Source organism: Lissotriton helveticus, chromosome 9, assembly GCF_964261635.1.
Source record: "Lissotriton helveticus chromosome 9, aLisHel1.1, whole genome shotgun sequence".
Classification (NCBI taxonomy): Eukaryota; Metazoa; Chordata; class Amphibia; order Caudata; family Salamandridae; genus Lissotriton; species Lissotriton helveticus.
Genome location: NC_136070.1, coordinates 1,260,262,930 through 1,260,275,933, shown reverse-complemented (window position 1 = coordinate 1,260,275,933; position 13,004 = coordinate 1,260,262,930). Strand labels below are relative to the sequence as shown.

The 13,004-nt window shown below is 44.2% G+C and overlaps 1 protein-coding gene across 3 annotated transcripts in view; it reads left to right on the top strand.

The window, feature by feature from the left end:
• The first annotated feature begins 1,063 nt into the window (after positions 1-1,063).
• DALRD3 (DALR anticodon binding domain containing 3) overlaps positions 1,064-13,004 on the top strand; it is a 105,013-nt gene continuing 93,072 nt past the window's right edge. For 2 of the 3 annotated variants that reach the window (XM_078661798.1, XM_078661800.1), the window contains exon 1: positions 1,100-1,364. In XM_078661798.1, the coding sequence (XP_078517924.1) occupies positions 1,164-1,364 (201 nt within the window). In that variant the 5' untranslated portion in view covers positions 1,100-1,163. Of the gene's footprint in view, positions 1,365-13,004 lie in introns of all 3 variants that reach the window. The other variant, XM_078661799.1, reaches the window with a different exon arrangement.

Below are 13,004 nucleotides of genomic sequence, written 5' to 3'. Positions count from 1 at the left end.
GAAATTTATAAATTGCCCACATATTTCTAGGAATGGTTGAAAAGTAAGCATATTGTAATGCAAGCCTCTCTATAGAATTCTCAGTAGCAGGCTTTTTATTCTCCATGTGGTGCACACACAGAGTATTCTTGAAGTCGACCCCTACAGACACTGGTGAACCTTGATACACTTGTTTTAAAGATCTTTGGACGTCTTTTTATCTGGTGATATCACTTATGAATGTTATGAGCTTTTTAAAATTACTTTGTTGATGTATTTTTTAACTTGATGTATAGTGTACTAGTGTGCAGGACTGTCAACAAGTAGAATAGTGGTCCATGGGTGTATGATTATGCCCACAGCTTTTTAAATTGACAGATACAAGCACTCTACAAAAAATTGCCAGAATGACTGACCTGTGAGATAGAGCATGGGCTTATTATGTCCGACATTGTAAATTGTACGTATATACTGAACACGCACTATAATGTAGCTAGTGAGTTTGGACTGATTGTAATATAGATTGTTTCTAGGTGAACTCGTGTATTACATATACAATGTCATATGACGAATGTATTTCTTTGTTATTGTTTTAATCACGTATCAAATTAAATGTATGTTATAGTATATATGCGTTATGATCAAATTGACCGAAATAAAGTTTAATGGATGATGTTGATGATAATGAAAAGTAAGTAATTTTGAATGGCATAAAGTACTACCCTGAGAGTGCAGCTCAGGGCAAAAAACTAGGAATGTCATTCCAGCTCCCCTCTGGTTGGACAGGTAAAAAAGTCTGTTCTCTGTGTCTATTTCTGAGGTGAGCCGCTCTATCATATTTCTTGTCTCTCTGGTGTTAGCGGCTGTAGCCATTGGTTGAGACGCTCTAGCCCCTCCTTGTTTCTATTCACTCTGGAGCCTCCGTTGGTTGAGACGCTCTAGCCCCTCCTGAACTCTATTCACTCTGGTATCCTGTGGTTGAGACGCTCTAGCCCCTCCTGAACTCTATTCACTCTGGTATCCTGAGACACAGTTGGCTGAGACGCTCTAGCCCCTCCCAGGCTCTATCTGCTCTGGGATCCTCAGACTCTATGGTTGAGCCACTCTAGCCTGTCGGGTAGTCTATGGTTACCGGTCCCACTGTCCGTTAACGGCCGCTCCCGGGACACCGAGGGTCTGTTACTATGGAGTCGGTGGGCGGGCACCCGCTTCACGAGGGCCTCCGGGTGTCAGATACTCTCCGGGCGCTCAGCCTCGCGGTACTTCCCGGTGACGCCTCCCCAGTGCCCGGCATGTGGTTCAAGGAGAGCAGCGCCAAGAATCTGCGGCACCGGGACTTCCTGGCACCCAGGGCGGCCCTCGGCAAGCTCTACCGGCGCGGGGAGGTACGGGGCGGCTAGACTTGAGGGGACCCCACGAACCCCTCCACTCCCTCCACTTCAGCCACCCTTTATCCACTCAGTCCTCCCATCACCCCTCCTTTCCAAGCACCAGTTTATTCATCTGTTGTTTCCACCCCTTAATGTATCCTCCAGTTTGCTCCATCACTTATTTACTCCATCACTTATTTACTCCTCCATTAATCCACTTACGTATCCCCCCCGCCCCCCCTGTGCGTTTATTTATCTATTCGTTCGCACACACAGGTTACTTTCTCAATAAGATGACTTGCGACTGGTTGCACCGCTTGTTCTTTTGTTTACCCACGACTCTACCATGCGTTCAGCTCATTTGTTCGCCTGGTCCCCTCTCTGTTCACTCACTGAACCAATTAATCGTCTGTGCCCTTAGTGATATTACAAGTGGACGCCGGGTATATTACTAATATAGCCGTCCACTTGTTAATTATTATGTTTGCTCTCACATTAAGCCATCCAGTTCTCTTATTCGTTCTTTTGATTAGTGATGAATTCACCCAGTCGTTCCTGTCTGCCTTTGTTTAAATGCCTCTTTCCTTATCGATCACTCCCCTGCGCTCCTTCGACCCACCTGCCCCCCCCTGCACCCACACCCGTTTAGCGGTACATCTCTTACATTCCCTCATTAACTCGTCATATTCCTGCTTCAGGCGTGTGCTCATCGATTCCCTCATTTATCCGTCTATGTACTTCGCAAAGCACTTTTTCCTATATTTGTCTGCCACTTCGGGGTCCGCTATTCGTTCATACCCTCAGCCACAATATTAGCCATTCGTCCATGGCACGTTTTCAAGGGCTTTCCTCACTGGTTAAGTGTTACTGGGAGCGCAAATCACCACACCGAATATTACAAACTAGGCTGCACGCATTACCCGGAGCCACGGGGTCCTGCAAAAGAATAGTGTTTTTGAGTCGGAGGCGGGTTCAAAAATGTTGTCAATTCGACCCTGATTATCGAAAACCACGGTCACTGTATAAACGTTACCCTCCCGTTGGTTTCGGGAAGATGCTTAGCATGGCCATTGGCACTGGTTGTATGAATGACTACGGAAAGAGGTCCCTGTAAGCTTCAGCACTTCCATAAACATCTGGCCCCTGTCTCCTTTGAGTCCAATTTCCTTAGATCCAGGTGTGTTCAGAAACTCGAACAATACATACTCAGCCTAAAGGGGCAAGGACATCAGATTTGTCACTGAAATAATGCAGGCGGCGTGGAGTAAGCAATTATGTGAAGGGTCTGTTCAAGTCGTTTCATGAATGATAGTCCAAATTTGAGAGAGCTACTTCTGTCTAAAGTTGTGTAAAGGATGCAAACTAAATTCTTAAAACTGCATACATTTTGCTGTGGATGGCCTTCATCCAGAATTCGTAGCTTTAGCGGGATTCTGGGTTTTGTTTTGGGACCTTAATTGACAGTGGGCATGGAAGGGGGTGAGTTGGCCACTTCAACAGATATATAGGTGACAGAAACGCGCATATTGCCTTGAAGGCTCTGACGCGAGCTGCACCTTTCTCTTCTGTAGCTGTAAGACCTTGACTGCGCCGCACATACTTTGCGCATCAGGTTGTATGCATGCCAAGTGCCACTTTGGGTGTCGTTCTTGCACAGGAAGTCCACTATTAGTGGCTGGCTAGAGCTCTCACAGCTACTCCTCTACCATTCGGCGAGGTCGGCATTGGCCACCTAGTAGGGAGAGATGTTTATTTATTTTTGGGTTTTGCTGTTATCCAAAACGCGGCCTTCTTTTGCTAGAAATGCTCTGGTAAGTAAAGGGTAAAGCCAGCGGTTGAGTGAAAAGTCGTGTTTACAAACTTGGCTGCACAACCTCCCTGTTAGCGTGGCCCTGTCTTGATTTTGTGTGTGAAATGAAGGATTCCGTGGCTTGCAAACAAAACTGCCTCCTTAAGGACTTCTCTCACCAGTGTTTCGCTTGAAGTGGCGCCAGTAGAATACTTTTTGTTTAGCATCTAAGAGAGTGTTCGTTCTCTGTCTTACTTGGCAACAGCATCGAGCAGCTGTTCACCATGACAGAAATAGTTTTAGAAAACACCAATGTTCTTTTTTCACGAATGGTTCTGTTAAGGTCAAACGAAAAAATACTGCATGCCTATGAAAGGGCCGGTTGGTAAGCCTCAATAAAGCATTCTTACCAGTGCACCTTACTCCTTCCAGTTGTGATTTGAAAACATCACCGCCGTATCCTCCCCAAAGAGCAGCACAGAGAACCTAGACTCTTCGAGGGCTCTGTCTGGCAAACAGAAATACACATGGGCCCTCTGGCCCATAACCCTATGTACACGAGGATCCTCTGCCTTAGAACGCAAATATGTAAGTGCCCTCTGCCCAGAAACCAAACTACACCTGTAGGGCTGGGACACTTTTCAGAGTGGGGCTACTGCCATCAGTGGTGCATTACTTAAGACCCAAGCATCACACGAAGTGTAGCAAATGAGCCACACAATTCAGCAGGAGAGTGTTATGGGTGTGGTATGTAGCCGGTTGTGGATTTTGGAGCACACTGTTGCAAATATATTACTAAAACATGGTGTGGTGTATGGTCATTTTCAGACAGCACATTTTCTATTAAATTGGCCATTATATTTGAAAATATATTTTTTTACTGATAAAACTATGTTTTCATCACATTTATCATCTGTGCATCACCAAGTCAAGTGTCTTTATTGTATTAAAATCTTTGTTTCAATCATATCCCGGAATTACAAAAATGTGCTTAATTTGTACTTTACTTACTGGTGATATATTTTGAAATATTTGTACAGTTCATTCACAGGTATTTACATTTTATGTGCTAGAAAAAAATAGATATGACAGCCTTCCCCTTCATACTACATGTACCCCAGCAAGATTTTTAGTTCACTTTACCAAATCCTCTCAATTTGCTGCCAGAGAAAGAAAAGTAAACTCCATAATAAAAGAAAATACATTTGTCATAAAGACTTAGCCTGACATTTAACCTCTGTCTTTGAGCACAGACACATGTGACAAGATGAGCATAAAATTGCATCCCACCCCGCACGTTCAGCGCCTATGAAGTACACCATTCCCTTCTGGCCCACAAGTGAATGTCTCTTCAGTGGAATTATACTGTCTGTAGATTTTGTGGCAGAAACATTTTACATGAGGTGATGCATACGATTCTCTCAATCAGTTGAAGATTTAACACAGCTTTGTTGGTATTTTTAGTGGTGGTGTGTGCCCAGCAGGCATATTGTTATAGTTATAGGGGTATTTGTTAAGCACAGGGCTACTCCACGGAGTGTCCCGGTGCTCTTCGTTGTTATCCATACTGTGTAGAACTTTGATAACTGAGCTGCAGTGTTGGGGCGCACTTGAGATGAACAATGGCACTGGAGATGAACTATAGTAACTACCAGTTCTACCCTATCCAGTGTCAAAGGTTCTTACTGGGATTAAAGCCTGCCACTAACGCAGATCCTGAAGGTCCTCTCTGGGCTCAGCAGCAGTGTCCTTGCACTGCAGGCAGTTCTTCAGGAGGCGTACCACTGATCTGACTCTGGAGCACGTGATCTGCACGATACATAGATCTCCCAGGAGTAGGTACCTTTCAGACTGGAGACATTCTCATTTTAACCTGTAATAGGAAGACCCTGTCAGTTATTTATAGTTCTTAGAAATGAATGCATGGAAGCATTAAGTGCGGTCTAGAAATATTATTTGTGAGACAAAGATGTCAGCCCTTCTGATGGATTGCTCGTAGACCCCAGCCTCGTGACGCTAGTCTGTAAATCTGTAGAGCACGTGAAATAGGTTGGATTCTAATTGACTCACCACCCCCCGTCCCATTTTGAGCTATTCTACAGGACGGCTCAGTCATGAGATTGCAGATCTGCCAGAGACCACAACAGGGTTATTTTTAGGCTCCCCTTTCTTTTTGTTCTGGAAGTGAACAAACGCATTGATAATGTACCGACAAACCTTTTTTAGCCACTACTATGGTGTAGCAAAAATGCAAACAATATATTTGCAATGATTATTAGCCAAGGCAAAAAGTAAAAAAAAAACACAAAAAAACACAGAAGCAAACAAAATGCCCACCGGCTTTTATAACAGATGTAGCGGAATAAGGTCTCATTTTCTACAGTTTCCCCCATAACCATTTCCGGGATGTCTTTTGTAAGTGCATCCCTTACTTATATTTTTTTCCAGGTCTTCTGGCAGCAGCATCCTATGTAGTGCACGTCAGTCCGATTGCTTCCTAGCCTGGTGGCTCTCCTGCCTGGCTACAGGCTTAAACACACGATGTTTATACTGAAGTGACAATTCTTGTAAAATCCTGTTTTAACAGAAGCAGCTTGTTTCCAAAACGGTTAGCAATACTAAGGCTTGAGAATCGTATACACAATACTAGCGGTGAGAATTCTGGTTTATAGGGTGCCCTTATCGTTTCGTTTAGATTAGCTTTATTCGATTTTAGTTTAAAAATCATAAAAGCAGCAACAATACAAAAATACATACCTTAACATTTCATTACAAAGTTAATATCAACTATTAAAACAGGATTAAATGGATATGACGGATCAGTTAATCAATAACAGCTCTAAAAGAAACAGGAAGGGTCATGCATACAGTGCCACAAAATAGCTAATGTTCAGGGGAAGAACGTCGGGCAAACCAATGTCGGCAGTTTACTTGTTAATTGCATACAACTGTATTAATTGAGCTGGTACTCATGAGTGGCCTCTTAAAATTTGGTTATCAGAAAATACAATTTTTAAGCCATGGTTCAAATCTGTTAGAGGCTAGATGGTTAGTGGCGCTAGATGCACAGGGTCCCCTTCCCCAGGGGTTGTATTTCTTAGCCATTAATCTGGGTAACGGGATGTATGTGATACTTGGGTAGAAGTCATGCAAGTCACAAATGCAAATGGGGCCATCTCCTTCGTTGGGCAGGCAGGATCGTAAGTATGGGGTGGTGTTCTTATTCTTAAATTTAATTAACACCAGGTCCCCAGAGGTGTTTTTGGGCAGCGTACCTATCCACCCCACCCTCCTGACGCTCAGGATTCCACCGTCTAGATCAGGTGGCAAAGGTCTATTGTTCTGTAACCAAAAAATAACCTTATTTAGCAGGTTCTGGTATGTTTCGTGTTTTCCCTGGCTAAGTGGGGGAACCCCAGAGAGGACAGTCACGTATGGGGCGGCTTCGGGAGGTAAGTTAATATGTGGCATTTTTACTGGAACGCCTCTTGCCACTGTGTAATTAATTAACAGAGGTTTCAATGCCACTTTGGGACCTGTTGCGGTAGGTGAATTAAGAGGTAGTATGTTGGTTTGGGCATTCTTACGTGTAATTGACTTAAGCTTAACAGGGGTAGTGGGGGGATTAGGATAAACGGGTGTTACCAACTTATTGGTTGGTGAAGAATTCCTTTTGATTTGTTTCTCAATGCTAGTCAGCCTGTCCCCCAAGTCATTAAGTTTTGTTACCAAAGGTGATATGACAGATAAAAACAGTTGCTCAAGCTGAGCCAGCAAAGTCAGTTGGGAGGACGGTACAGGATCATCTATTTTGTCCACATCCATATCCGCCATTGGTGTGGTTGGATTAGAGGGGGAAGATGTGGGGCTGGTGCATAACTTTAGAGTTTGTGGTTGTTTCTCATTGACATTTACCCCATCATGCTTCCTTTTAATATTGGGACCCCGAGACAGAGCAAAGGACTCAATTTTGTCATTGTTTAAAGGTAAAGGTAAGTCCCGCGGAGTGCCATTTAAATTGTCAGATTTATTGCTCATAGTTGGGGGGGTGATGTATCCAGGACATACTTGGTGCCACACAGGGCATTGAGCTCCTCCCAAACGGACATGTTTAGTATACAAACCCCGGAAAAGCGACAATAAGCAGTACAGATCAAGTCAGTACGTAAGGTGCGTCTCTATACCTCATCCAGTGGAAAGGTCAGGTGGAGTAGCCCGTCCCGGCCTCTGAGGGCCTCTGAGGGCCTTAGAGGGCCCGCCCTTTGCCCGGGCTTCGCCCGCGGGCCGGAAATGAGACGTTGAATATATCCTCCTGGGTGTCCAAGGGGTGGGGCTGCCGGTCCTCTCCTCGCAGCCTCCTGGGACAGGTAGTCCCGCTGCGTCCCCGCTCTCCCCAAACAGCACAGCACACAGGGCCGATGCGTCTCCCGCGAAGCCGGAGGCGCGAGAAGTATTTCAAAATCCCCGGTGTCCAAGGGGTGGGGCTGCCGGTCCTCTCCTCGCAGCCTCCTGGGACAGGTAGTCCCGCTGCGTCCCCGCTCTCCCCAAACAGCACAGCACACAGGGCCGATGCGTCTCCCGCGAAGCGGGGGGCGCGAGAAGTATTTCAAAATCACCGGTGTCCAAGGGGTGGGGGCTGCCGGTCCTCTCCTCGCAGCTTCCTGGGACAGGTAGTCCCGCTGCCCGGGTGCCCTTATCATGCAACTGGCAAACAAAAGGAACAATAAGGATACAATGCATATATGTGCAATCTACCAAAGGGGATCTGTATGCACAGGGCGTTTGCCCCAGTGTTCAACGCCCCCACCGCTGCTCTGAGAACCAAATGGGAACAAAAGATAGAAGGCGTTTCAACGTAAAATATTGGAATGCACAAACAGAGCGAATAGAACCCACCGATTTAAATATACCCCACTTAATTATCTCTGTTGCACCATGTATCCCCAGCCCAACTTGCCAACATGTCTCCAGGGCTCCTATCGGAATGCCCCAGATGCCAGATGAGAGACACAAGTTGGCAGGGTATGCTCAGACGTGAGTCCCTTGCTCACCTTGCCTCTGGATTCAAGCAAGCCTGGCTGAAGATGGCTGAAATGCCAGAAACCGGTCCTCGGAAGCTTGTTTCCGGTCCAGGAAAGCTCTTCTTGGCAGTTCGGGCTGGACTGTTCCCATGAGGCACAGGGTCAGACTGATTTGCATATGGCCATGTCTGAACTGGGGTGGCAGAGTGGGCTAAAGAACGGTGATGGATTAAACCCAGATCTGTTGACTGGGTGTGAGTGTTTGATTGGTTCAGATGCTCCGTCCATCACCACCCCCTTTTGTAGACGAGAGACACAGACTTCTTGCACATGGCCTGGGACTGCTCCCACATACAAACGTACTGGAAGTCCTTGGTAGACTTTTTAACAGATCTGACGGGCAGGCACTTGCCCATGATGCTTGCGGAGTGCCTATTGGGAAGATTCGAGGCCTGAAAAAGCCACACACACATCTAGATTTCTCGACTTGGCTCTGCTTCTGTGCAAGTGTAATATAGCGATGAGCTGGAAGGCCACCACAGCCCCACCGGTCTCGAAAGGGCTCTAAGAGTTTATAAAATGATGCTCCAAGGAAATAAATGTTATGACCTGCATCCACCAACTGTTAGGCAAAGGGACACCAACCACACAGAGTGGGTCACGCTCCTGTGGGCCCTAAAGGCCAAATCCGATGAACGACCGCCATAAACCGAGAGGCTGGACACACACTGGCTGGGCAATACTTATATGACCTGCAACAGCCCACACCTACTTAACGGAGAATACAGACCACACGGGTATAAATCTGCCCATAAGGTGGGTGGGAAAACAGCCAGATCCGAAGGACTACTAGCCACACTAAGGCTACATGGGAGGGGATGCAGCTATTTTGCATGCTCCCATAATCCAATGGAAATGTATTCATTATAGTGGGAGCCGAGGTACTTCTGAAACCGGATATGCAACTTTGTCAATTGTTATAATTTATATTTTGATGTATCTTTATTCTGATCTATTTTATCCAGACCGTGTAACCGATTATTAGATATCTGTGCATGTTGTACCTTATTGAATAGGCAACAAAGAGCTATGGAAAAAAATTCTGCAAACTGTCAAAGAAAATAAAAGTTGTCATAAACCTTATAAAGAAAAAATATGAAAAAAATATTTTGGCTAGCAAAAGGAAGAGGATAAATGGTCGTAAATCACTTACCCGAGTTCAAAATGAAACCATTCAAAATTATTCCAGAAAACGTAAGGTACGTTTTTAAGAAATGCCCTTTACCCCACGCTGCCTGTCTTCTCCCTATTCCTCAAGTGTGTGTGTCAGTACTACTGGTTTTGTAAAATGTTGTTTATATTGCATTTATAGATATGTACTTCGCTCTTAGTATTCTGGAAGAGAAATTGAAAAAGGTGCAGGAAAAAGAAACATTTACGTTTGAAATCGCAGGCTGAACCAAACTCTTTTGCCAAAAGAGTTGCCTTATGTTTCACCCAAGGCCCATATTTGGTTTTCATCAAACCTGTGAGATGGGTCTCTGCATGATGCTTTCTGTTTACCATATGCAAACAAGACTTTCGTTCCTTTTTTTAAAATGTCCTTCTAGCTATAGAGTTGGGACAGTGTTTACTTTGGTGGTTTATGGAGTTCTGGAGGGAGGAGAGTTGGAATATACTCAGATGGTTAGGATGGATATAAAGTGGCCATTCTTCCATCCCTCACATGCTAATGTTAGACTTGAGCCTGTGTGAAAAGTTTGTTTTGAAATAGTTGGTTCCATGCCACATGGACACCGCATTCAAGTCCTGAGGTTTATTTTAAAAATCATCCAATCCAAGATAGCCTTGATTCAAATCAGCTGGACCAGTTCAACGAACACACTTAGTTATTTGGAGGAGATAATGCCTAGATTGGAAAAGTTGTCTCGTTGATCAATTGTTATTTCTAAGAGTGAAGGACCAGTGGCGGCGCAATGGCTTAGCATACCTCTCTCCCACCTTTTACCAATCCCACGCAGCACCCAGTCAGGAACTCATAAAAGCATTTAAAAAAAAACCTTATTGAAAGAAGGACTCACCATCTGGGTGCAAATCACACAGCAGACAGCGACTGCCCTTCAGCAAAACCCTCTGCTTACTCCACTGAGTTGAGCTGCACAGGCTAGAGAGTGGGGGCCCAGGGCCCCTGGATGTAGTCACATCTTAGGGCACGATCTATATATGCTGAACTGGTCCAGTGAAAATCAACCGTTGCATGTAATATTGACCCAGAGCTTTGCCAGTTGCTACTCTGAGGTCTGTCCTTTTGGATAAAGCAGTGCAGTTGTAAACCCTGGACCAGCCTTTTCTTTAGCTGCTCCTCAATGTACAATTCTAGCAATGTAGAGTTGTTATAATCTTATGGATTGATCGTCTTCAGAACTGCTGTACTGTTATTCTCCTTGTGTCTTGCAAGTCTGGTACCGGCTAGACTTGTTTCTCACTCATTTCTGAATGCCACCTAGAACACTACTGGTGCCCAGTCTAAATAGCACACTTTGTTGAAATGTTAATCAATAAATTCCTCAGATCTTTAACTTTGACTGCTGGGGAAAACCATAGCACACACTCAGATTGCTTCACTTTTTTTTAGCAACTCTGCTTTAACTTCCATATGGTGCCTATCAGACTCTGTTTGAAGGTCTGTTGTACTAGGAATTGAACTCCCAGCATGCATCTTACTGGGAGAAAGCATTCAAGCACAGCACTCTCGTTTTCTTGCGACAAGATATTTGAAAAGTAAACAGTTGTCTGAGGACCGGGAATCTTTAGCAATTAAGGGCCTGATTTAGAGCTTGGTGGACAGGTTACTTCGTCACAACGGTGACAGGTATCCCATCCGCTGAAATGTAAATCACATTATATCCTATGGGATTGATATTTCGGCAGACAGGATATCCGTCACTGTTGTGAAGTAGTAACCCATCCGTCAAGGGCTAAATCAGGCCCTAAGTGTCAGTTTCCATTGCTACACAAGTATATTGTTAGTCTTTCACATCAACCTTCCCTCTTTTCTCATATTTAAAGTCAATATGATGTTGTAGGTAAGCGTTCTCCTTACTTACGTTTCATATTAGAGATTTTCAGAGTAATACTGCTTTTCAAAATTCTTTACTGTTGAGTATTTCAAGTAGTAACAGTCGCATGCCTACATTCGGAGACATGGGTGCTGTTCCTTTGCCGCAGACATCAGGTCACTGGAAGCTGGACCCGTCTATATTCTATGACCACAATATTAGTTTTGCGTAGGGTAGAAAGCAATCTCTCAACAGGTGTTCAATCTTATTGTACCATCATGAACGGAATCAATATTCTTTAAAAAAGGAGGACAATCCTGATGGGAATAAAGTCCCTATATCCAATGAATGGTGCGTCAGCACGTGTAAAGCAGGTAAAAGCCATAAAATATAAACCCCCCAGGTGAAATACCATTTACATGGAAAAGAAACACACAACTAAAAAAGAATAACAAAAGTCCGACCAATAAGTTGGAGACTCATAGTGCCATTATCCCGCCCCATTTCTTGGTTGGATTCAGTGGGTAAAGTGGCAGGCCGTATTGTCCTAAACCGGCTCCAACAATGGGCCGAGGATAACAATGTAATTTCAGACCTTCAATTTGGTTTTAGGGAGGGTCTTGGTACAATAGAATAGGGTCTTAATTTAACCATATTAATGGGAAAATGTACAAAATCTAGAAAGGGAAAGATGTACCTGGCATTTGTCGACCTCACTGCCGCATTTGATTGTGTATCCCATGAAAAATTATGGAGTATCTTAGAGGCAATGGGGGTTGAGGTACGTTTAATTAATTTCTTAAGAGAACTTTATACAAATGCAAGAGCTCTGGTACGATATGAACCCAATGGAGAATGTATAGCGTTGTTCCAAGTAGAGAGGTCAGATAAGGCTGTGTTCTGGCACCTTTCCTGTTTACGCTATATACAAATGGCTTGGAGGAAGCCATGCTGGAAGGGTGTCGGAACCTACCTCAGATACAAAAACGCCCTGTACCTGCCCTACTCTACGCGGACAACACTGTAATTATGGCCCAAACTCCTATAGGCCTACAGCGGGCTCTCAGTATCTGTAATGATTTCATGAAGAACTTAGACCTAAAAATAAATACCACTAAAACCTTTATAATGAACTGTGGGAGGGACGGAAGGAAGCCGAGGGACATTTTCATAGAGAGCAAAAAGGTAGAAACCATTACAACATATTCCTATTTAGGAATTTTAATTGATCACAAGGGATCGTGGTGTCAGGGCATTAAAGCCAGGAAACTTCTGTTCATGAGAACGACAACAAACCCAGTCAATGTGTCACAAAAGTTAGGAAAGAGACCCCCAGTAGAGCTGATTAAAATCTACAAAGCTAAGTGCTTTAGTACAGCTATTTACGGGGCCGGAATATGGGGATATTATGATGTAAACGAAATACAGAGGGTTAAGAATGCATTTTTAAGGTATTTATTGGCTGTTCCACGATGCTCATCAACTTATATTTGCCACACGGAGTTGGGCCTACCATATATTATAGACATAATAAAGGTGCAACCAGTTTTATTGTGGCACCGGATCCGGACCACCTTACAAACAACATTCAGCCGAGACGTGTTAAGTGACAGTCTTAAGTTAGAACACACCTTAGAGATCAGGTGGTTGAAATACATAAAATAATTTATGAATGATTTAGGCCAGCCTGAATACTATCACAATCCCTCCTCGATGGATATAATCTCTAGAAAGCTTTTAAAAAAACAATGTATGAACCATATGGAGGCAAACAGATTAGCTGCCA